At 50.1% G+C, this 25734-nt stretch overlaps 1 protein-coding gene across 1 annotated transcript; it reads left to right on the top strand.

Annotated features, from left to right (window-relative positions):
• Window positions 1-21103: 21103 nt before the first annotated feature.
• On the top strand, window positions 21104-21707 carry LOC134434782 (olfactory receptor 14J1-like; the record flags this gene model as incomplete). The annotated part of the gene is made up of 1 exon (XM_063183397.1): window positions 21104-21707. A coding segment is annotated over one exon (552 nt), but the record flags the coding sequence as incomplete, so codon positions are not given.
• Between the last annotated feature and the right edge of the window lie 4027 nt (window positions 21708-25734).

Raw genomic sequence — 25734 nt, 5'->3', positions numbered from 1 at the left:
GAAGCCCTTCCCTGGAGTTCCCTGGCTCTGGAATGGGCTGAGGTTGGAGCCCTGTGTGGGCAGTGGGGCAGTCGGGTAAAAGAAGCTGCACCCCTGGATGGCTTCAAATGCACCCAAAAATTGCAAATGGAAAAGGAAAAGACCTTGTGGGTTTAGGCAGACAAAGATAAATTTGTTAAGAGTCCATTGGACACAGCACCTTCAGAAGGAACAATTATTGTTGGAATGCTCCCACATGGAGCAACAGAAGAAGGTTTTAATCTTAGCTCATATGCACCTGTGCAAGTGAAATAATAATATAATAAATAAGTATATACATATTTATATGATAATAAGACCTTCATGTTTATATTTATGGATTTATATATATATGTGTCTATATCTACATATCTATATCTATATTTCTATAACAATATGTACATATAAAATAAGAATAATGTGAAATAGTGCTGACAATACTAATTTGGTATCTTTGGCTGCTCAAGGATGTAACACTAAATACCCTACAGAACAGGATTGGCCAGGACCTTAATGTCAGTTGCCAACTTTGTGAGATTGTATACAATGAAAAAGGAGGAAGGTAGGAAATTGGCTATTTTTACAGGGTATGCTGAGTCTGTGATGCAGAGTGCTTTGTCTGTTCCTATGAAAAATACAGTGATTAAGCCTGCAGGGTTTTTCATGTACCAGATTATGCACAAGCTGCAGGATTGGTTGCACGGGTGAAGGGGTAGTTAAAAGAGCAGTTGGAAAAATGAGGAGATGGGAACCTTTGTCCATGGAGAACCCATCTCCCAGATGTGCTCCATGCCCTTCACAATGGCCCACTGGGGAAATGGAACCCCCTGGCTGTGCACGGCTGCCCCCAATTTGCAAATCCAGCCATGGGCAGTGAGACTTGGGCTGCCTGGGAAATTGTTCTGGCTGTGATGGCCCCTGGCAGGGCCAGCCCAGAGGCTGCAGGGCTGGGCCTTCATGCATTGGAATTAATGTCGAGAAATTCAAAGCAAATGAGAGCTATCAGTACTGAAACAGGAATTCAGATTCCTCCAGGACACTTTGCTTTGGTAACTGCTCCCTTGGAGCTTGGCCTTGCAAAGTGTTCCTGTCATGGCAGGAGGAATTGATGCAGAATATCAAGGAGAAATTACAGTAATTCTGTCAAACTATAGTGACCAGGATTGGATTATTCAACCCCATGACAGAGTAGCACAATTACTGATCTTGCAATTTTAAGAACGATTTTGAAAAAAGGAGATTCCGCTCTAATCACCACCGTTTGTGGAGATAAAGGGTTTGGATGCAGCAGCCCTGATAATGGAGCCAGAGTGTGGGTCCAGAGGCCAAAAGGCCCTCCAAAGGCAGCTGAAGGAGCAGCTCCTAGGAAAGACAACTCTGAGTCCTGAACCCTGGGCAGGAACAATGGGAATGTGTCCCTGCAGCCAGGGATTCTGAGTGAGAACAAGGAGATTTGACAGGATTTTTACACATCCTGCCAGACCAAATCTCCTTGTTTGCCCCAAGGGCCCTTGTGGAAAATGCTCTGATCCACGGGGCTCCATGTGAAGGCTGCTGTGACACTGAGGGACTTGCACAGGAATTCCATCCAGGAGCCTGGGTGTCCCTCAGGGCCTGGGACCCGGCCCCTTCCAGCCAGAGGGGAAAGGGCCCCCCAAGCCTTGTTAGCCACAGACAGCATGGGAAAGCTGAACAGCAAAGGGCCTCGGGGCATGATTCTGGAATTAAAAAGGTGCCCAGCTCCATGCACAACAGAATTCTTGTTCCTAATTGGATTGAGAAAAATGAATGAAGAACAGTGTCACTAAAGTACTCCTGATGTCTGTAAGGTGTACCTTGATAGTCAGCCAGAATCTTTGTCTGTCACAAACACCTCCAGTGTTTCACCAAGGGATTGGTCATCAAAATGTAATGATGAGTTATGATGGATTGCTGACTTATTCTTTTGTAAATCTTTGCTAAAGATCATGTGCTTTTCTGAGCTTATGCTTTTGTAATTCTTTGCAGCTGAGCATGATATAAATGACACAATTGCTTCAGTTGATGTCTGTGTCTTTGGTAGTGACCCTGCCCACTGGGGACACAGGGGCCCCTCTTGCCTAAGTGTTCCCTGGCAAGGCAAAAGCCCTCCCTCCAAAATTCCCCCCTTCACACCCTGAGCATGATGTGCCCTGGTCTGGGCTATGCCCGGGCTCAGTTGGGGTCCCCTGTCCTGGCTGTGTCCCTGCCCAGCTCCCCTGCAGCCCCAGCCCCTCCCCAGCGTGGCTGACGAGGGGCAGGACAGGCCTTGGCTGTGCTGCAGCTCAGCAAGAACAAAACCATCTCTGCGTGCTCAGCGCTGTGCTCAGCACCCGGCCCAGCAGTGTCTCAGTGCCAGGGGCTGTGCCCTCAGTCCCTGCCAGGGGTTTCCATGGCAACTGCCAGGCCAGGTGACCCAGGTGTCCCCCCAGTGCTGGTTGCCATGGAAACAGTGCCCAGCCCTGCCCCTTTCTGTCTGGCTGACCTGGCCTTTGGCCCTGGCAGTGCCGGTGGCTGCTGGTTCCTGGTGCCTGAGCGGCCAGCGCGGCACAGGGCAGGTGGCCATGGCACAGCCCCCAGCAAGGGATCCCCTCTGGCTCTGGGCACTGACACCAGCCCTGAGCAAGGGCCCAGGGCAGCTTTCCATGGCCACCAACCATCACAACGGGGCCGGGCATTGGTTGCCATGGCACCAAACCAAGGAAGGGGTCCCTGTGGCCGTTGCCATGGCACCTGGTGGCACCAACGAGTGTCACTGGAATTGTACCTGGAACAGCCCTGGCACCGCTTTGTCCCAGGGTTGCCATGGCAGCTGGGGACAGCATGGCTGGGGCTCTGCAAGGGCCCTGGGGCAGACGGGAAGGAGCAGCAGAGCAGGGGCTGATTCATCCCCAGTGCGCTGCACAGCCCAGGGCAGCGTCCCAGAACGTCCTCATGGAGCTGCCAACAACATCCCCCCTCTGCAGCCCTGGCCTCTCCCCCAGCTCACACAGGTGCCACATCCTTGCAGGCACAGACACGGCAGCACTGGCTCAGCAGCCCCTGTTTGCATTGCACAGAGCAGGGGGAGCACCCCCATGCTGTTGCTGTGGGGACATGAACCTGAGGGAGCACAACTGCCATCAGCCCCTGGGGCCAGCAAGGGCTGGGGGACACCAGGGAAACCACTCAGCTTTGTCCTGGCCTCTGCAGTCAGCCAGAAAGTTTGTTCCCATCAGCTGGGAGTGCCCTGTGAGTGCCATCCTGTGGGTGTCCTGGGATGGCACTCAGGGTGATCTGTTCCATAACCTTGCTGGGCACCCAGGTCAGGCTGACAGGCCTGGAGGTCCCCAGATCCTCCTTCCAGCCCTTCTTGGGGATGGGCTCACACTGGCACCTCCAGTCCTCTGGGAGCTCCCTGCTGAGCCAGCACTGATGGTAAATGATGGAGCGCAGCCTGGGGAGCTCATCTACAGCTCCCTCATTGCCCTAGGATGGATCCTGTCTGCTCCCATTCACCTGTGAGCATCTGAGTAGCTCAGCAGGTCACCCACTGCTTCCTCCTGGATTCCAGGGGCTGTTCTGCTGCCTGTGCCCATCTACCAGCTCAGGAGAACACTTGTCCTGAGGATATCCTCCCCTAATATTGAAAATTGAAACAAACTAGGGGTAAAGTAGCTCAGCCTTTTCCTTATCTTGTGTTACTATATTCTCCTCTGCAACCAATAAAGAGTAGAGGTTCTCCTACTCCTCCTTTTTGCAATTATTTTTTTATAAAAACATTTTTATTCTTTTTGCAGAACCCTCCAGGTTAAGTTTTAATAGAGTTTTCAACTCTCAGCTTTTCTTTCTGTATGACCCAGCAACATCCTTAAAGACTTCCTGAGTTGCTGGTCCTTTTTCCAACCCTGAGTCTCCAGAAAAGCTCCATGGGCAGCCAGGCCAGTCATTTTCCTCACTAGCTCATCTTCTGCCGCACTGGGACAGGCTGCTTCTTCCCCCTTATGATTACTTTCTTGAAATGTGTCCATCCTTCCTGGATCCCTTTGTTGTTAAGGGCTGTTTCCCTTAAAGCAATCAGTACCTTATTTGGTATTCCCCAAATCTGCAGCCTAAACAGGCCAAAGTCTGCCCTTCCTATTTCCAGTGCAGAAGTTTTGTTACTGCCCCTCCCTCTTTCACAGAACATTGAACACTTCATTATTTCATGGTCACTGTGCCCCAGGCAGCCCCACATCTGCCACCAGCCCTTCTCTGTTTGTGAACAGCAGCAGACAGAGCTTTCCTTGGCAGTGGGAGTGTTACCAAAAATTTAGTAAAACAGAAAATTCCTTAACCCCAGTGTAGCATTAAGAAGCAGCATTCTTTATTCAGCTGGATGCACAGGGGAGAGCTCCTCCAAAAGATGTGCAAGCTGAGTACAGGAAAGTTTCTGTTTATATTCTGTATTTTGCATACATATTCATTGATTGTCCTGGACTAAAAATACATATGATAATCATTTCCCCAAAATCATTAACATATTTCCCCTCCCCTTTACCCATGCATTCTCCTGTCCTGGGGGTCTCCCTGGTGGTCCCTGGTGGTCGTGGATCCCAATGTTCCAGTGGCCCTGGCTGAGCTGGCAGGACACTGAGGCTGCTGAACTTGCTGTTCCCCTTCTCACACAATGGGCATTGTGTGGTTTCCACAGGCCTGGGGTTGTGGAGAACAAGCTCCAGGCGTCAGCTCACCTGGTGGAGACAATTTATCATCTGGTAGCATGTGGTCACAGAGTGGGCTATGACATCACAGAGTGGGTTAGGTGAGGTCATCGAGCAGCCATGGCATCATAGTCTGCCTTTGTGACATCAGAGATCCAGCTGTGACATCACAGGGCAGGGGTCTGACATCACAGTGCAGACTATGGCATCACAGACTCTGGTGTGACATCAGAGACCAGCTGTGTGACATTGGAGAATGGGCTGTGACATCCCAGAGCAGGCTGTGACATCCCAGAGGGCCTGTGTGACATCACAGAGGGGCTGTGTGACATCCCAGCAGGTTGTGTCAGGTCACTGGGTTGGTCACTCTGCCCGAGCTCCCCCTCACAGTTTTTCCCAACAACTCCAATGCTGTCCATGCCCAGCAGGGTCCCTGTCTCCCAGGATCCCCCCAGCCCACCTGGAGCCACAGCCTCCACCAAAGGATGTTCCACAGGATCCACCCCAGAGCTTGACAGGGGACAAGGGGCCAGGGCTGTGTGACCAGGACATCAAGGACTGGGATTATCCAGGTCACTGTGGCCTGGATTGGGCTCCCCAGGGCAGGAAAGATGTCTGGCAGCTGGAGCAGGGTCTGGGAAGGGCCTCCAAGGTGGGGCTGAAGCCCTTGGGCTGTGAGCAGAGGCTGAGGGAGCTGGGCTGTTCCAGCCTGGAGCAGGGAAGGCTGAGGGGCTCCTCATCCCAGCCTGGCAGTGCCAGCGAGGAGGGGATGGAGAACACAGAGCCAGGCTCTTCACCAGGGGGCCTGGTGAGAGACAATGGGTGGAAGGGTTGGATGAGGGAAATGTTGGGGAGGGGGTAGGGACAAAGTGTGATTGATTGTCAGCCATGAGGAGTCTTGATTTTCATATCGGTTCAAAATGCATTAGAAGGTGTTGGGGGCCAATACAAACTGGACATTGCTGATATCAACCTAAACTGGAAAAGACAACTGAACAGGACAAAACTGTTCTCTCTTCCTTGTTTTCAATATAGTATATTCATTTTGAATACACTTCTGAAATGTCACTAATTAACCACAGAAGAATTAGAAACTTAAATGATTCCCTGAGACGTCCCTTGTTTGGTTATTTTCAACAAATATTTATGAGCTTTTCTAACTGAATTCCTGAAAAGCTCAAGAAAGAAGAGGCCTCTGGAGCAGTAAAAATCATCATCAGCCTCCAAGTGGCTGAGGATCCATCCTGATCAGAGCAGCAATGAACAGAAATGGGCACAGCTTTGTGGCTGCCCCAGCTCTGGGATGGGCCCTGGGCCTGGAGCAGGAGCAGCACTTGAGGGCCCCAAGGCCGGGGCTCTTGTGCTGCCCTGGGCAGATGGGATGGCAGCAGGGGCTGCAGAGCTCTCAGCACCTCAGCCCGAGGGGAGCCGGGCAGCCAGGGAGCCTCCTTTGGCCTTGGCCAAGCACCTTCCCCCATGGCTGGGGCTGAGTCCTGTGGCAGCTGCAGCTGCTGCTGTGCCCTTGCCAGGGGCTGAGGCTGTGGGCAGTGCCCAGAGCAGCCTAGCCTGAGCAGAGCTGTGGGGCCAGAGCTGGCTGGGCTGGGCTGGGGAGAGGCCCTTGGTGCTGCCCAGAGCTCAGGGCAGCTGGCAGAGCTTGCAGGGAGCTGGGCTGGGCTCAGAGAGCCTGGCCCAGAAACCATCAGTGTCCATCTCAGCCTGGCTGAGCGTGCAGGGGCAGGACTCAGGCCAGGCCTTGTGGGGCAGGGCCAGCACCTGTGCAAGGCATTGCAAACAGGCAAGTGGCCCAGAGAGGAGGCTGCTCTGTGCCCTTGGTGGCATGGAGAGAGCAGGGAGGGGGTGCAGGACATTTGCCAGCACCAGCCTCTGAGCCCATCCCTTGGCAACCCTGGCTGCTGAGCTCAGCTTTGGCCTGGGCTGAGTTTGGCTGTGGCCCAGCTCCTTTGTCTTGCGGGGTTCAGGGCCTGTTCCCAACCATGGCCAACCCTGGCTGCTTCTCTGCTGACCTAGAAGCAGGCAGAGCCTGGGGCAGGGCTGTCTGTGCAGCCCCACAGGTGCCACGGGCTCTGCAGGAGCTGGCAGAGGCTGCCTAGCAGGGAGGCCATGGGGCACAGAGCCCCAAGGCTGCTGTGGGCACCTCGGCACAGGGGCCGTTCCCACCTGCAATGCTCCTGGCCTGGGCCTGCACAGGGGCCGGGCCACCATGGCTGGGCCAGCACAGGGCCACAAAGGGGCCACGCAGCCGCTGCCAGGGCTGACAGCAAGGCCAGGCAGACACAAGCAATTGCTGAGCATGGCCTGCGCTGGCCAGGCCTGACTGTGCCAAAGGCAGAGCTCAGCTTCCCTGGGGCCTGCAGGAACACTCCAGAGCCCAAAGAGCCTCCATGGCTGTGCTGGAGACCAAGGCTGCAGGAGGGAAATGCAGGGCTGCTGTGGGATGGGCAGGGCATTTATTTCCAGCACACACCTCAGCTCTCTGATGATCCTGGCACCATGCTGGGCCCTGTTTCAGAGTGGAACAGAGCAGATGTTGATGGGACAGGAGCCCCACATGTCTCTCTGTGATCTGCAGCTTGCAAGGTGCTCTGCTGTCCCTCAGGTGCTCTCAGAGAGATCCAATCCCAGCTGGGCACCTGAGGCCACAAGTGGCACTGCCTGCTCATGGGCACAGAACTGATGTCTGCCTGGAAAGAGGCACAGGTGTTAATATCTGTTAGTTTCAAAATAAAAAGGAAATTTTTATTCTCTGAGTTGTTTGAGTACTTTTAAATAGTGATCACCAATGATCAGTCTATTATTTCCTCTTTCTCTTCCTTCATGTGTTTCCATCTCTCCTGTTTAAATGGCCATGTCTAAGGACATCTCTTCACTAGACTAGATGGAACTATGCCTTTTCCATTGCTCTCAGAATTCCTCGTCCAGATGCTCTCTGGTCATTCAAGTGCCTCTCAATTGACTGGTTTCATGCTTTGAGCTGCAGGGAGTTGCGAAATCTTTCTGATGTTCAAATAAATACCACATTAGTCAACATCTTAATTGTGCTTATCACAGAATTGATGATCATATATGTCTTTGTCTATAACTGCTCCTGTCTGGAAATCTCTCTGGGATGGTTGACATGTCAGATGCTGCTGGGACATCCCAGAGAGCTCAAGGAAGAGCTGTGATGTTTATTAAACTGTATCATGTACAACTTGTGTTTGTTGGCAAGAAACCTTCCTGTGCCTCTGAGTATCACCAGTCCCTGAGCCCAAAGGACACAAACCTGATGTGTTGTGATTCCCAGTGCAGGGGCTGCACTTGGACCTTGGCTCTGCACAGGAGAGCTCTTCGTCCCCTTTCTCTCTTTTCCTCCCCCTGGTCATGGAGGGAGCTCCTGACTTCAGCCTGTGACGCGTGTGTGCAAAGAGCAAATCTGGGCAGAATCGGGGCAGGGAGGGTTTGGGGGATCTTGGGACCTGTGCTGGTCACAGAAAGTGTTTTCCATTGCTCTGAGACTGTCTGCTGGGGAAAGTGGATTTAATATCCTGCAGAGGAATGACTTTTGCATTTGATGGAACTTTGACTTCTCTTGGCTTTGTTGGCTGACAATAAATGAACAGCCCTCTGTGTCTCGGGCAGCTCCTTCTCCAAGGAAAGCAGGTGGGAGTTGGAACCAAGGAGCTGAAAGCTGCAGGTGCAGCCTGGGCTGGAGGGAGCTCAGATTTGCACAAGGCTGCTCTGAGTGCCAGGGCTTGGATGGGGGAAGTGGTGGGGTGGGGGTAGGGACAGAGTCTGATTGATTATCAGCCATGAAGGGTCTTGATTTTCATATCCATTCAAACTGCATGAAGAGGTACTTGGATTCAATGTCAATTGGAGACTGCACATATCAATTTATTAACAGGGAAAAGAACTTAAACAGGACCAAAAAAAAAGTTTGCTCAATGTCTTTGTAAATATAATACATCAACTCTGACTACTCTTCTGAAATCTGTCCAATTAACCACAAAAGACTTGGAAACTGAAATATAATTCTTCCAGAGGCTTGGCTTGTTCAGGTGTTCTGAATGTCAATAAGCCTTGGGACACTGAATTCCTGCACTGAAGAGCTGAAGGCTGAACAAGGCTCTGCAGCAGGAAAATTCAGCAGCAGCCTCCAAGGTTGATGCTGAAGGATCAACCTGAGGATGTCAGCAGCCCCCACTGAGGCCATCCCTGCCCAGAGACCGTGGGGGAATGGGCAGACAAGGAGAGCGTCCCTGGCGCTGGGGCAGCACAACTCAGAGGCACCAGGGGCTCCAGCTGGGAAATGGAGTGTGGAATGTGGCTGGGAAAGCCCTGCCTGGGCTGGGCCAAGCAGGACACACAAGCTCTGACTCCCCCCAGAAAGCTCACTCAAAGAGACATTTTAGAGGAATTACAATTGTTTGTCTCCTCTGAGTTCAACTCACTGGAGAAATACCAGCAAGAGATTCTCAGGGGCTCAAAAAAACAAAAAAACCAGCCTTTACTGAGAACTTTAGACAATGAGAGAAAATTTGGCAAATGGTTTATTATGACATTGTAGTGGTTTTGGTTTGGTTAATTTAACATTTTTCTAATCTTGAGATTTCTTAATTAATGTATTGATGAGTGTAATGGGTTTTAGTGTCAGTTTGTTATTTATGTATTTATTTTGTTGTGAGATAGGATTAGGAGAAAGGTAAAGTAGGCCTAACATTTTAAAAGGCTATCAAGAAATTTTTATTAAAAGTAAATTCAAAAAGAAAAAAGTAGTAAAAATTAAAATAAATTCTTTAGAACACTGTTTTTTCTTTTTAAAGTTTTCTTTTTACTGCCAATGTACAGTAAACTTAAAATTTCTAGGTATTTACTATTTCTAGAATAGTCTTCTTTAAATTTACTTTGGGAGAGAAGTTTTTCTTGTAAATGTATGGAGATTTTTTTACAAGAAGAAAAATTGTTTTTTTTTTTGATTCTTAATTCTGACATGGATAACATTTGTCTGAGGAACTCTTTTATTGTGAAGTTTTTGTTGCTACAAGCCTTTTTATAGCTTATAGATGGGCCATGTTGACTTATGGGGTATTTTTTTAAAGATGAGTTCTTTAAGTGTAAAAGTTTTTATTTTTTACTTTTTAAATTATTTTTATCTCTGCAAATAGAGATCTTCTCTTGGGGATACTGGACTACTTTTTATTTTTTTTCCCCCTGTTTTAATGTACTATGGAAATATTGCTATTTTAACATTTGTTTAATTTTAGCATGCAGGTTTCTGTTTGATATTATTTTTTAATGTTTTTTTGTACTATAAAAAAAAGTTGTTTTTCTTTATAGTTATAAAAGGATTTTAGTTTTATGATTAAGGTATTTTTCCTTCTTTTTTATTTGGGATTTAATTTCTTCATTACTGACTTGGATGGTTTTTTATTGTTTTTTTAATATGCATGCATTTTGTTGGTTTTTTTTTTCTTTTACTTGAAAGAGGATTGAAGCATTGAAAGGACTAACACCTGACCTGCCGGTAACTTGTGGTGGAAGTTGTGGTTGGGTTGTGTAAGGATTGGTTTTATGGTTGGTTTTTGGCTTTTTTTATGTTTAAGTTTTTAGTTGTAAGGTTATTTTGTATGGGTTGTAGGTTGTAGGGGTTTTTTGTTTTAGTTGTGTTGGGGGGAGGGGACTTGGTAAGATTTCAATAGCTGTGTCTTGCTTTGTTCTGGTTGGGGTTTTGTATCCTCTTGTTTTCCTGTTTGGTAGTTGTTGGGGTTTGGTTTGGTTAGAATGGGGCCAATGTGGAGAGGGGCAGCCTGGGGAGGGAATAAGGGGCTCAGCCCATGGCAGGGTTGCTTGATTTGGTTGGGTTGGGTTTAGTTTGGTTTGGTTGAGATGGGGGCCAGGGCCAGGGCCTGCTGATTCTTTGTTGACTGGCAAAGAAAGAGGAGGTTCCTGGACTTTTTCATCTTTAACATTTGTGTTTCACAGAGATGTGTTCAGTATCTCAGCGGTGTAAGAGATTGTCACTTATACGAAAAAGTTTTACTTTTGAAAATTCTTCTCATCTCAAATCACAACAGACATTAAGTCAACATAAAACACTTCTCAAAGCATTGACTTGAGCCATTCAACTTCACAAATTCTAAGCCTGTTCCATTTCATATTAATCAAAATTTGCCGTAGCACAGAAACAGAAGAAGACACAGAAAGAGAGCAAGGCAAAAAGATGCAGAGAAGCACACACACAGTTACCAACTCCTGGATTCCAGCACTCTTCAGGTGGAAATTCCAAGAGGAGGTAGGGTCAAGATGTGTGCTTGCCTTGTGGTCAGTCTTCAATACCACTTGGTCTTCCTGGGCCCTTCCTTCAGGTGGGACTTGGGCTCATTTGGTCCCTCAGGAGCTGGGCTGGGTCTGCAGAGGTGGCTGTGGAGCATTGCCTGTGCTGTGCCAGGGACTGGCAGACACTGCTGGGCTGGGATAGAGGCTCTGGGGGGATTGGGGCTACAGGGCAGGTCAAGGCTGGACCTGCCCCTTCCTCCCTCACACAGGAAATGTTTTGAGCCAAAAATCTCCTCCAGTCTGACACAACAGGCAATGTTGGAGGTGGAACCCCAGTTCTGGCCATGGGCGCCTGGAAGGGAACGGCAGTTCTTTTCCGTAGGAAGGAAAGCACAGAGCCCCAGTGTTTGGAAGGCTGGTGAGAGCCTCACAAGGCCAAGGCCAGCCAGACTTCTCAGGAATGGTAGATTTTGTCTGGGAGCAGTCTTTGGATTTAGGGAATTTTGGAGGTGAAAACACAATCTCGGCCATGGACACCTGGAGAAGCAGGACAGTCCTTTCCCATAGGAAGGAAAGCACAGAGATTTCCCCAATGTTTTGGGGACAGATGGGAAGTGACCCTTGTGAAACCACTGCAGCCAGATTTGTCCTGGCAATATTCCTTTGGGAGCAATCCCTGGATATAAGGAAATTCGGAGGAGAAATCCCAAATCTGACCATGGGTTCCTGGAGGAGAAGGAGAGTTCTTTTCCATAGGAAGGAAAGCATGGAGTCCCTGTGCTTCAGCAGCAGATGAGAAGAGATCCTCAACATGCCAGGGTCAGCTGGACCAGTCAGGTGGCCCCTGGGAGGCCAAACCAACCAGACCTGTTCTTTGTTCCTTTGGTTTTTTGGGGCCCCACACTGCCACAATGGTGCCTTGAATCTATGAGGCCCCACAGTGCCATAATGCTGACCTGTTTCTATGGGGTCCAGCAGTGTCACAATGGTCCCTTGATTACAAAAGACCTGCAGTGTCACAATAGACCCTTGGTTCAATGGAGTCCAAAGTGTCACAATGGCCCCTAGGTTTCAGAAGGCCCCACAGTGTCACAATGGTCCCACTGATTCCATCAGGCCTTGCAGTGTCACAATGGTCTCCGTGGTTCCCCAGGTCCCACAATGTCATGTAACTCTTCCTTTCCATGAGCTTTGCAATGTCACAATGGACCTTTGGACCCTGGGGTTTGCAGTATCACAATGGTCTCTTTGGTTCCACCGCGTCATAATGGACCATTGATGACAGGAGGCCACTCTGTGTCACCCTGGAGCTTTGGTTCCATGCAGGCCTGCAGTGTCACAATGAACCCTTGGTTCAATGGAGTTCCACAATGTCACCATGGCCTCGAGGTTCCGTGAAGCCCTGCAGTGTCACAATGCTTTGCTTATTCCATGGGGCCTCATAGTGTCACAATGATCTCCATGATTTCATGAGTCCCCTCAGTGTCACAATGGCCCCTTGGTTCCATGAGGCTGTCAAGTGTCTAAGTGAAGTTAAATGCTGCTAAGAGTTGTTTTTTTGCTAAGTTTTAAGTTTAATATAAGATATAAGCTAAGTTAAATATTGTTAAGTGTTAGTCCTCTTTTAAATTGCTAAGTCATAGGTTATAATTTAAGTTAAATACTGTTTAGCAGCATTTAAATTCACTTAGACCTTGTGACTTAACCTTACCTACAGACCTGACTGATTCAGCTATCCAAGGCACTCCAACCCCTCAGAGAGCAGCATTTCTGCCACATTTCCCCAGCACAGGCACTCCTGTGTGCACACAGACACAAAGAGTCAGTGCAAGGCACCTGTGAGAAATTCCCCTGAGGGCAGGCAATGCTCACTGTTGATCCATTGGCATCTACCCAGGGGGTGAAGGGTTGAGCCTGGAGGAGTGGGGGGATCAGCCCAGGCTCCGTCGTTGTTCAGGATCCCCGAGTGCAGCAAACGGGAGAGTTCCCAGCTGGGAGCGGCCCCACTCAGAGGGAGTCGCTGGCCCAGGAGTGTCATTATAGGACACAAAAGAACACAAGCTCACATCGTTGTTCTCAAGGTGAAGAAAAAAGGGCAAGTTTCTTTTCTGACTCCAACATTTACAGTTTTCCAAAAGTGACAGTGGATTGGAGGGTGACAGTGACACCTCTCCAATGACACTGGACAAACCAAAAGTCCATCAACTGTCTCCTCCTCCATAAAGGAATGCGAAACAATGAGTTACTTACAGAAAGTGTGTGAGAAAGTTCACTACAAGAATGTCAACACGAGAAGGCTTAGAAAATCTTAAAAAACCAGGATGACACAAATTGGGCTAAACTTGACCTCTGCTGACTGCCTCTCTGGTGACTGCCCCTGCACCACTGGGGCTCACTTGTTTCCTTCCTATGGAGACCATTGTGACACTGCGGAGCATTGTGGAACCAATGGGCCATGGTGACACTTAGGGACTTGTGGAACCAAGAGGAACATTGTGACCCCGCAGGGTACCATGGATTCCAGGAGCCACTGTGACACTCTGGGGCCTCGTGGAACCAAGAACATCTTTCTGTTCTCATCGAACCAAGAACATGTGGCCCAGTTGGGCCTCACAGTTCCAAGGGGCCAGTGTGAAGCAGCAGGACTTTGTGGAACCAAGAGGCTATTGCTGCATTTCAGGGCCTTGTGGAGCCAAAGGCCCATTGTGATCCTGCAGGGCACTGTGGATCTATGGAGACCATTGTGGCATTGCAAGGCTCCATGGAATCAGGGAGACAATTGTGACCCTGCAGGGTCTCATGGAAGGAAGGGGCCATTGTGAAACTAAGGGAAGTTGTGGAACCAAGGGAATCATTGTTGCACTACTGGGCCCCAATGGAACCAAGGGGCCATTGGACACAGCGGGACTTCATGGAACCTATAGACCATTATGGCACTGTGGGGCCTTGTGGAACCATGGAGTCCATTAAGATCCTTAAGGACTTGTGTAATCAAGTGACCGTTATGACACCTGAGGGCCTCATGGAAGCAAGGAGCCATTGTGACACTGCAGGGCCCTGTGGAACCAAGGGAACATGAAATAGATGTGGCTGCCTTGGCTTCCCAGGGGTCACCTGACAGGTCTGCCTGACCTTGGAATGCTGAAGGCCATTCCCATCTGCCCCTGAAACATTGGGGCTCTGGGCTTTTCTTTTTATGGAAAAGAACTATCCATTTTTTCCAGGCATCCATGGCCAAAGTTCCGATTCCACCTCCAAATATCTGTGTATTCAAGGATTGCTGCCAGACTAAAGTTGCCAGGACAGAAAAGTCTGGCTGGTCATTGACTCCTGAGTGGCAGCACTCATCTATTTTCCAAACACTGGAAAGGGCTCTGTGCTTTTCTTTGTATGGAAAAAAAAATCCCTCTTTTCCAGGCACAAATGTTCTAAATTAGGACTCCGCATTTGTAATTTCAAATATCCAAGGGTTGCTCCAAGCAAACCTGCCAGGACAGACAGGTCAGGCTTGCCTTGGCCACTGATGGCTGCCGTTCATCAGCTCCTGAAACACTGGGTCTCTGTGGTTTCCTTCCTATGGAGACCAATGTGACATTTGAGAGCCTTGTGAAATGAAGGGGCCATTGTGACACTGCAGAGCTTTGTGGAACCAAGGACAGCATTGTGGCTCTGTTTGGCCGCATGGTCCCAAGGGGCCAGTGCAAAGCAGCAGTGTGGGAGTTAGCCCAGCTGTAACTCAGAGTCAGACAGATTTTACCCTGGAAGAACTGGGCGTGAGTTTTAAGTTCTGGGAATCATTCAATTTACTTAGTGAGAGCTTGAGACTTTTCCCATAAGCCTTTAGTGTTGTTATGCTAAGTTGTCCAAGTTCTACTCCCCTATTGGTTTATTGGTTACTTATTTCTTCTATATGATTATTGTTCTAGTTTTCTATCCCCAAGTTGTTGCTGCTTCCCCTTTGTCTCAGATTTTAGGATCCTGCCCCTTGTACTGTGCTGGATTTCTCCATGTTTATTATTTTTCACCCTGTTATTAAAGTTCCTTTTAAACAGCTCCATTGATCCTGCTCCTTTTCATTTTCACCACACTCACCCTGAACTCAGGGAGCCAGGGATGTTTGTCACAGCCACCCTCATTGGGACATTTGGCGCCCAAATAGGGACCATGACATTCAGGGATCCCTGTGTCAGTCACGTCAGCTGGGGTTAGCTGATGGATAGGCCAGTGCTCCCTGGGATTTTAGATTGTGCCGGGCCTGGCAGATTCATCGTTGCTTCAAGGGACCTTGCCCAGGATCAGCAGGGACAATGACGGTTTCACCTGTATAGGATTGCAGGTGGGTTTGGGGAAATGCAAGATATTTATTGCCCATTTTGCCACTGTGTTTTTACAGTATGAACCCATGTCCCATAATTAATTTGAGGTGTTGCGGTGGCTCTTCTCCATAAGGCAAAGAAAGAAAAATGGCCAGCCAGGTGTCCACAGTAGAAAGGAGTGTATATGGATGCTTTAATTCTCACTGGTCATGATGAAATATTTTCAAAGAACGAATAAAAATCAATCACGAGGTGGATCATTAAAAAATTTCCAGACACCTCTGGTGTTGAAATAATCCATACCACTGAATTTTGAGACTAAGTGGAAGTTAAATTGTACAACCTTTTGATCAAAAGGGACTCCATTGCATCCCACATACTCCCCATCATCCACACCACCCTTGAGACCCTTCACCAGCCAGCAGTGTGTTGAAAACTCAATCCATTGGTCACTCCTAACTCGGGACCTCGCCCCAAACCTGCCTTTATCAGACTTTCCACGATGGTCCAAGATGGCGATGGCCATGCCCTCTTGGAGTATCATGCCCTGGAGAGTTAAGATGGAAGGAGCCTGAACGTGGCTCGAGAGCCCAATCATCCTCCCTCCATCTTGGCTCTTCCATTTCCTGCTCCCACAACCTTCTCTTCTGCCCTGAATGAACCTCCAGACTCCACCCCCACAACTGTGGGTCACACCCCCACGGTCAATCATTCCACCTCCACCCTGGGCCATGCCTCCAGAATGCCAGCCCAGTTGTTTGCCATCCTAAATCAAGGCCCTTCCTCCCCAACACCTGACAAAATGGCAGTGCCCTTTGCCTCACCCTCCGGCAACAATATGACCCCATGGTGAAAGATACTAAAGCCAACTGTCACACTGTTTCTAATCCCAATGTTTCTCCTCCAAGTTATTCTTCCTCCTTAGAAAATAGTTTGCATTCTCCAGAGCCACCTCACCCCTTTGACCTCAGAAGATCCCTGGGAAATGATCTGGAAATAAGCAGTTAAGGAAGGAGACTGGCAAATAGTCTCGAAACTACTTGTTGCCCCGGTATGTTATGAAAGAAGGGGGCAGAATCCCAGGTATCAGCCATTGGTTTGAGGGGAAATCAAGGATCTGTGTAGGGCAGCTAAAGGCCATAGGAGGGACTTCCTTTGTTTTAATGGCCTAATGAGGCCCATGTTTACAGCACATGTCTTAACTCCCTATGATTTAATATATATTATGACTATGTTGGTGTCACCTACAGAATACAGAATACTGTGAAAAGGGGGATGGAAGTGTTTACTAAATCGATTAATAGCGACTATGCCAATAATGAGGCAAGAGCAGAATCAACCATCTAGCTGGAGAAGGACAACACAGCCTACCAGATGACCAAGCAGCAGGTATCCCTAGAGAGGTATTGGATGATATCAAAGACATGGCTTTGCAAGCTTTAATCCAGGTATTTGATGGTAGCATTCCCAGTGTGGACTACCTTGGGTGGCTGCAGCTAAAGCTTTAGGACAATTAGACCATCTTGGGTGCCTGTTAAGTAAGCAAACCAATGCTACCTCCCTCACATTGAGTGGCCTGCTCTCAGACATAGAGACCATCAGACATGCCACCTTGCAGAACAGTGATAGAGTTTTTACTCTGGGCACAGGGGCATGGCTGTGTAGACTCTGAGGGCATGGGTTGCATGAACCTCTCCACCCACAGTGAGTCAATCCACAAGAGCATTCAGGTACTTGAAGGATTCAAGAAGCTTCAAGTGGAAAAAAAGACTGGTTCAATAAACTCTTCCAGTCCAAGAGACTAAAGGGTTGGATGATGTCTATCTAAAACAGGACATTTATTTTCTTAGCTGTTGTTGTATTGTTAATTGTCTCATGTTTGTTTGGATGCTTTCAGAAAGTCTTACAAAATTCTTTCAGTTCCATCTTGGTTGTAAAACAGAAAGGGGAAAGATACCCAACACAGGCTCCTCATGGACTCCTTGGAGGAGAGAATTGGAGGCCAGGATGGCACAAAAACCTCTCAGAGACTCAGGAAGGGAAAATCCTTAAAAGTACCTAAAAGTATTCTTAAATCCATAAAGTACCTTAAAAACCTTGAGTATCTCAAAGCATTAATGAGCCCTGCTAAGTTTCAGTACAAAGCTCTCAAGGGACTCGTTAAAGCAGATAATTGGGGCCATGATTGCACAAACCTCTCACAGAGTCTGTATCAAAAGGGAAACACCAAGTACTTTGAAAAAACTGAAGTACCCTGAAGCATAAATGAGCCCCACTGAGTGGTGTTACTGACAAAGCCTCTCCAGGGACTAATTATAGCAGTAATTGGAGCCCATGATTGCACAAACCTTTCAGAGACTCCAAGGCAAAAGCCAAACCCAAAGTCCTTTCAAAAACCTGCACAGAGGCTCCTGGCACAGAGGCAGCTCCTGGCAAGGGCAGCGCTGCAGAGAGACAGCTCTGCCCAGGAGCAGCTCCTGTGCACAGCGCAGCAGGGCTGGGGCACTGCCTGCAGCCACCCCGGGCACAGCACAGGGGCACAGAGGGGTTAAACTTAGCCTGGGCTGGGAGCACAGAGCAGAGCTCACTCAGGGCTCACTAGAGCAGAAATCAGCCCAGGTTTGAAGCAGTCATTCCCTGGCTGTGGGAAGAGAAGCTGCCGTTCCTGTAGGGATCTCCTGGAACTGGCACATCCCACAGGTTTGAGGACCTTTCAGGAGGACTCTCAGAGCTGCTCCAGGGCAGGGCTGTGTGTGGCCCTAGGGCAGGGCTGGCTTTCCCTGCTGCCCCAGCCCAGGCACAGCCCAAGGCGGCTCCTGTTGCCAGGCTCTGCTGCAGGGCTGAGCAGCCGGGGCTGCAGCCAGGGGTGCCCAGGGCTGTCCTGCAGAGCAGGGTCCTGCAGCCCAGGGCGCTGTGCTGGGGCAGGGACTCTGCTGCCTGCCAGGGAACGCTCTCAGCCAGCCCTGGCAGCTGCTCCCAGTGATGGGGAGAAGCTGTGGGGGGAAGGAGCCAGCTGAGAGGGGCTGGGTGGGGCAGGGCTGCTCCCAGCTCCAGACCAGCCTGGGCACAGCTCCAGAGGACACTTCCCAAAGAAGGTAAGCCTGGGATTGCTGGAAAGACCAGGACCTTTCCTGAGAGTGTTTTCAATTACCTGCTTGGAGAAGGATGGGAATGTTGGGGTAATTACAAAAAGATTTTTCCATTTTATAATTTTTTATATATTCATAGCTCTGTAAATTACTATTATATAGTTATGATACTATCATCCTTACTTAATTCTATTAAACTCCTAATTAACTATATTAAACTACAATTATATACTTATATAACTTTAATCCTTCTTTAACTCTAGTTTGTTTCCTTATCTTTCTCTTAGATTTTAGAACACTAAGCTGACTGTCTTAATACATTCCTGGAATACTATATAGTCTTATTATCAGGAAGAGGACCTACAAGAACATTTTGTTTTTTCACCAGAATGTGAGCAGTCATAAGCAAAAAGTGAAGGCAAAGAAACCCTTGGACCTACTCCAATGGGTTGAGCCAGGGGTGTGTAACTGGGGCGCCTGAATCTCCTATTGGATGCTCCTGTTAAATATCCTAATTAATCAACCTTAATAAATCATTGAAATCAGGCCCCGGGTGTGCCCCATCCCCACTGGGACACCTGGAAGCTTCCAATTAATGTCTGGTTTTTACTTTACTGTTCTAACACTGTTGCAAGGGTTTTGTTTTTTTCTGTCTTGATTATAGACAACAGGGGAATGAGAGAAGCAGAACAGGAATTGTAATCCCAGAATCCCAGGACATTGGACATTCTGAGTTGAAAGGGACACACAGGATCATCAAAGGAATGTTTGAGCATTTACGGGGACTCCAGAACTGTAACTTTGGATGGTCTGTCTCTCTGCTGGGAGCCTCCCAAAAGGCCACCAGCCTCTCCTCAGCCCTGGACAGCAGCAGCATCACCTCTGCAGGGCCCAGCGGGGCTCTCCTGAGCTGCCCTTGCCCAGCTGCATACAGAGCCCGCCCCAGTCAGGGCCCTGCACACAGGCAGGTTTCTGTAGGGCCCTGGCCAGGGCACACAGGCTGGGATGGGCTCTGTGAGCGCTGGCAGGGACAAGGCTCCTCTCAGGAGGGAATGTGCAGGCCCAGGGAGATGCTCAGGGAAGGAGAGGGGGCTGAAGAGAGCAGAGCTGGGGCAGGATGAGGGCACGGTTGGTGTGTGGGAGGTGCCGGGCACAGCTGGGCACGGGAACACTGTCCTGAGTGCCCGGCTGTCTCTGCCCTGCCCTCTCAGGCAAAGCACCACAACATCTTCTCTTGGTTCTGCCCTGCCCTGATATTGTCACTGTTTTCTGCTGCTCTCAGGGAGGCTCTGGCATTTGCAGCAGCTGAGTCAGGCACTGCCCTTGGCATTCCTGCCAGGCAGGGGTGTGTCCATGGGAATGGGGTGTCCAAGCTTCCCTGGCACCTGTGGGGCTGTGGGCAAAGCAGTCCATGGGAAAGGGGAATGAGCTGAGCCCCCTCCCTGAGATCCCATCATGGGCACAGCCAGGGATCTCCTTGCTGTGCCCTTCCAAGCTCTGAGCTGCCCTCCTGGGTGCAAATCTGTGCCAGAGCCTCTGGGAGTTCCCTGAATGTCCCACAGGGAAGGGCAGAGCTGCCAGAGCTGAGGAAATGCTGTTGGGTTTGCCAAGGGAGCCATGAGTGTCCTTGGCACAAGGAGGTGCAGAGACCTTTCCCAGAGACCTTTAGAGAAGGTGAGACATTCAGGGATCCCTCTGCTCTGGGAAGGGTCTGGTTTATCCCAGGCTGACCCAGGAGTGTGATTGTGCTCTGGTTGCAGTCAAAGGTGCAAAGCCAGGGCAGCTGGGAACAAGCCCATCCAGCCCCTCACCTTCCCTCAGCCGCAGGGAATCCTTTGCCTCTCTCATCTCGCAGTGGCAAACTCTGAGTGCAGCAGGAATGCTGGGGATTTCTGACCTCAGAGAGCCAGGAATGATCTGTGGGTAGGAAAAATATCCTTAAAACAGCTCCTGTAATTCATGTCCTAAAAACCTAGGAGTGCAAATGCTACCAAACCTATCTCCATTCTGAGTGATTCCACTGAAAAATCCTGACTATCCAGGCTTGTCCCTCTGCCACATGGCCACAAACCCAGGGCAGTAGGGCAGGGATGGCTCCTTGAGGGCCCCCATGCACAGGCCTGGCTGCTCCTGGCACACTCAGGCAGCACAACTGGAGCTCAGGCAGGAACCTGGGTGAAGGATTTCCCAGAGCAGGAACAAGAGTGGGTGAGTCCCAGTGGGAAAGGCTACAGGGAATGGCCCAGGTTTGGCTCCAAGCAGCTTCTCCTGACTTGTCACTTTCCTTTCTCCATGAACAGGTCCCCATGTTCAGCCCCAGCAAATGTCCAACAGCAGCTCCATCAGGCACTTCCTCCTGCTGGCATTGGCAGACACGCGGCAGCTGCAGCTCCTTCACTTCTGCCTCTTGCTGGGCATCTCCCTGGCTGCCCTCCTGGGCAACGGCCTCATCATCAGCGCCGTAGCCTGCGGCCACCACCTGCACACGCCCATGTTCTTCTTCCTGCTCAACCTGGTCCTCAGCGACCTGGGCATGATCTGCACCACTGTCCCCAAAGCCATGCACAATTCCCTCTGGGACACCAGGAACATCTCCTACACTGGATGTGCTGCTCAGCTCTTTCTTTTTTATTTCTTCATCTCAGCAGAGTTTTTCCTCCTGACCGTCATATGCTATGACTGCTACGTGTCCATCTGCAAACCCCTGCACTATGGGACCCTCCTGGGCAGCAGAGCTTGTGCCCACATGGCAGCAGCTGCCTGGGCCAGTGCATTTCTCAATGCTCTGCTGCACACGTCCAATACATTTTCCCTGCCCCTGTGCCATGGCAATGCCCTGGGCCAGTTCTTCTGTGAAATCCCACAGATCCTCAAGCTCTCCTGCTCAAAATCTTATCTCAGGGAACTGGGGCTCATTGCAATTAGCGCCTGTTTGGTATTTGGTTGTTTTGTGTTCATTGTTTTCTCCTATGTGCAGATCTTCAGGGCTGTGCTGAGGATCCCCTCTGAGCAGGGACGGCACAAAGCCTTTTCCACCTGCCTCCCTCACCTGGCCGTGGTCTCCCTCTTTGTCAGCACTGGCATTTTTGCCTCCCTGAAGCCCCCCTCCATGTCCTCCCCATCCCTGGATGTGGCAGTGTCAGTTCTGTACTCAGTGGTGCCTCCAGCCCTGAACCCTCTCATCTACAGCCTGAGGAACCAGGAGCTCAAGGCTGCAGTCTGGAGACTGATGACTAGACAATTTAAGAAACATTAAATTGCTGGACAGTTTCTGAAAATAATTTCTAATAAAAGTTGTCTTGATACTTCTTGTTGGTTTCATTTTGGAGCTTTTATTTGGTTGTTTACCTTTTTTAGTGTTGTCCCTAAATGAAAGCAATCAATTTTGCCATATCTCATTTTGTTTCTCCACACGTCCACTGTGACCTGTAGACTGTGTCAGCGAGGAGCTGTGCTCTTGATACCTTTAAATGAAAAAAAGGATTTCTTTCATATGAAGCTATCAAGAACATAGCTCCTCACTGCCACAGTCCAGCAAAGTTTTCTGTAGAGATGCCCTTTTGTTTCCTTCTCTGGAGCTGCAGCAGCAATGTCTGTGTGCAGAGCTGGGGGCAGATCAGTGCTGGCACAGCAGCTGTGCCCAGCAGCAGCAGCACTTGGTGTTGCCAGTGCTGCTGCCGTGGCCCTGCCCTGCTGCCCTGGTGGCCCTGGTGTTGCTGCAGGGCCTGAGTGCTCTCGGGGCTGGGCACAGCCCTGGGGGTGGCAGTGCCAGGGCTGCAGCAGGGACAGGCCATGGGCACTGCTGGGGCAGCGCTGACGCCTCAGGCCAGGGCCTGGGGGCTCCAGGCTCCTTGCCCAGGCTTTCTCAAGAACATGGCCAGGCCAATGCTCAGCACAGAAAAGCCCCGTGAGCAGCCCCAGGCTGGCCGTGGGCAGGCTGGGGGCAAACAGCATGGCTGGGGCTCTGCAAGGGCCCTGGGGGAGACGGGAAGGAGCAGCAGAGCAGGGGTAGATCCATCTCCAGTGTGCTGGCCTCTGCAGTCAGCCAGAAAGTTTGTTCCCATCAGCTGGGAGTTTCCTATCCCACTGCAGATGCTGTTGCTCAGAGCCAGGGCTTCCTGGCAGCTGCCCCCAACAGCCCTGAGCATTTCCTCTGCTTCACATTTGCTTTCTTTGCACCTCCTGCTTCACATTTCTTCTAATTGCCCACCCCAGGGGGCCCACAACTGGACACAGCACTCGAGATGCTGCCCAACCAGTGCCCTGCACAGGGGAAGAATCACTGCCCTGCTCCTGCTGGCCACACCATTCCTGATGCAGGCCAGGAGCCATTTGCCTTCTTGCCCACCTGGGCACACTGCTGCCTCATGTCCAGCCTGCTGTCCATCAGTCCCTGCACGTCCCTTTCTGCCTGGCTGCTCTCCAGCCGCTCTGTCCCCAGCCTCTAGCACTGCAGGGGTTGTTGTGGCCAAAGTGCACAACCCAGCACTTGGTCTTCATAAACCTCACCTTTTTGGATTTGGGCCCTGGATCCAGTCTGTCCCAGGCACTGTGCAGAGCCCTCCTACCCTCAAGCAGATCAACACTCACACCCAGTTTGGTGACATCTGCAAAGATGTCCTTGGTTCCATGGGGCCCCAAATATGACAATGGTCTCCTTGGTTCCATGGGGCTACACAGTGTGACAATGTTCTCGTTGGTGCTGCAGTTTCACAGGAGTCCCTTGGTTCCATGGGCCTCCGCAGTGTCAGAAAGGCCGTGGAGTGTCCCAATGGTCTCCTTGATTTTGCAGTGTCAAAATGGTGAAACCCCTTGGTTACACAAGGCCCTGCAGTGTCACAATGGCCTCTGTGGTTCCATGAGGACCCCGAGTGTCACGGCGCACTCCCTGGCTCCATTTGGCCCCAGAGCACCACAGTGGACCCCTGGTTCTGTGGGCCTGCACGGTGTCACCATGGTCCTCTTAGTTCCATGAGGCCTTGCAGTGTCACAATGGCCCCAGAGCGTCCCAATTATCACAGAATGACAGAATCAAATAGGCTCGATAACACCTTTGGGATCATCAAGCCCAACCAATACCCTAATACTCCCTTGTCACCCAGATCATGGCACTAAGTGCCACTGGAGAGGGACAGTGACTCTGCCACTTCCCCCCTGGCCAGCCCATTCCAATGCCCACTTACCCTTTCTGTGAAGAATTTCTTCCTATTACCCAGCCTGAACCTCCCCTCGTGCAGCTTAAGGCTGTGTCTTCTTTACCTGCCCTCCGGCAGATCCACACTCACACCCAGCTTGGTGCCATCTGCAGTTTGTGAAAGGTGGACTCGATCCCCTCAGCCAGATCATCAGTGAAGATATTAAAAAGGACTGGGCCCAACACAGATCCCTGGGGGACAGCACCAGTGCCTGGACACCAGCTGGGTGCAGCACCATCGCCACCACTCTCTGAGCCCAGCCTCCAGCCAGCTCTTAAATCTCCCAGCGAGGAGGGAACCTGCCCAAGCTGTGGGCTGCAGCTTTTCCAGGCAATGCTGTCAGAGAGTGTCAAAATCTTTGCTGAAATCCAGGCACACAACATCCACAGCCTTTCCTGCATCCATAGGTGGGTCACCTGGTCATAAAAGGAGACCAGGTTGGTCAGGCAGGACCTGCCACTCCTAAATCCACGCTGGCTGGCTCTGATCCCTCGGCCATCCCGTGGGTGCCCTGTGATGGCACTCAGGGTGATCTGTACCATAACCTTGCCGGGCACCCAGGTCAGGCTGACAGGCCTGGAGTTCCCCAGATCCTCCTTCCAGCCCTTCTTGGGGATGGGCTCACACTGGCACCTCCAGTCCTCTGGGACCTCCCTGGTGAGCCAGCACTGATGGTAAATGATGGAGAGCAGCTTGGGGAGCTCATCCACAGCTCCCTCATCCCCCTGGGATGGATCCCATCTGATCCCACACACCTGTGAGCATCTGAGTGGCTCAGCAGGTCACCAACTGCTTCCTCCTGGATTACAGGGGGCTGTTCTGCTCCATGTGCCCACCTACCAGCTCAGGAAAGCACTTGTCCTGAAGACAGCCTGCCCTAATATTGAACATTGAGACATACATGGTATTAAGCAGCTCAGCCTTTCCTTATCTTTAGTTACTGTATTCTACACTGTGTCAAAAAAAAGAGTAGAGGTTCTCTTTATCCCGTATTTTGCTAAAAATTTATTTGTAGAAACATTTACTACTATTTTGCACAGAAGTGGCCAGGTTAAGTTCTCATTGATCTTTCACCTCTCAGCTTTTATTTCTGCATGACCTATCAAGATCCTTAAACTTTTCCTAAGTTGCCTGACCTTCTGTCCAATGTTGATGCTCTTTCTTTTTTCCCCTGAGTTCCCACAAAATCTCCACGGCCAGCCAGGCCAGTCATTTTCCTCACTAGCTCATCTTTTGCCACACTAGGACAGGCTGCTCCTTCCCCCTTAAGGTTACTTTCTTGAAATGTGTCCATCCTTCCTGGATCCCTTTGTTTTTAAGGCCTGTTTTCCTTAAAATAATCAGTACCTGATTTGGTACCCCCCAAATCTGCATCCTTAATAGGCCAAAGTCTGCCCTTTCTAATTCCAGTGTAGAAGTTTTGTTGATGCCCCTCCTTCTTTCACAGAACAATAAAAACTTGGTTATTTCATGGTCACTGTGCCCCAGGCAGCCCCACATCTGCCACCAGCCCTTCTCTATTTGTTGACAGCAGGAGACAGAGCTTTCTTTGGCAGTGGGAGTGTTACCAAAATGTCACTAAAACAGAAATCTCCTTAACCCCAATGTAGCATTAAGAATCAGCATTCTTTATTCAGCTGTATGCACAGGGGATAGCTCCTCCCAAAGCTGTGCATGCTGAGTACAGGAAAGTTTCTGTTTATTTTCTGTATGTTGCACACATATTCATTGATTGTCTTAGACTAAACACACATATGGATAATCATTTCCTCAAAATAATTAACACATTTCCCCTCCCCTCTACTCATGCATTCTTCTATCCTGGGGGTCTCTCTGGTGGTCCCTGGTGGTCACGGACCCCAATGTTCCAGTGGGCCTGGCTGAGCTGGCAGGACACTGAGGCGGCTGGACTTCCAGTTCCCTTACCACACAATGGGCATTGTGTGGTTTCCAGAGGTCTGGTGTTGTGGAAAACAAACCCCAGGTGTCAGCTCAGCTGGTGGATGCAATTTATCATCTGGTAACATGAGGTCACAGAGTGGGCAATGACATCACAGAGTAGGGTAGGTGAGGTCATGGAAAAGCTATGACATCATAGACTTCCTCTGTGACATCACAGAGCCAGCTGTGAAATCACAGG

Source organism: Melospiza melodia, unplaced genomic scaffold, assembly GCF_035770615.1.
Source record: "Melospiza melodia melodia isolate bMelMel2 unplaced genomic scaffold, bMelMel2.pri scaffold_47, whole genome shotgun sequence".
In the NCBI taxonomy this organism is placed as follows: domain Eukaryota; kingdom Metazoa; phylum Chordata; class Aves; order Passeriformes; family Passerellidae; genus Melospiza; species Melospiza melodia.
This window is presented reverse-complemented; position numbering and strand designations above follow the sequence as displayed.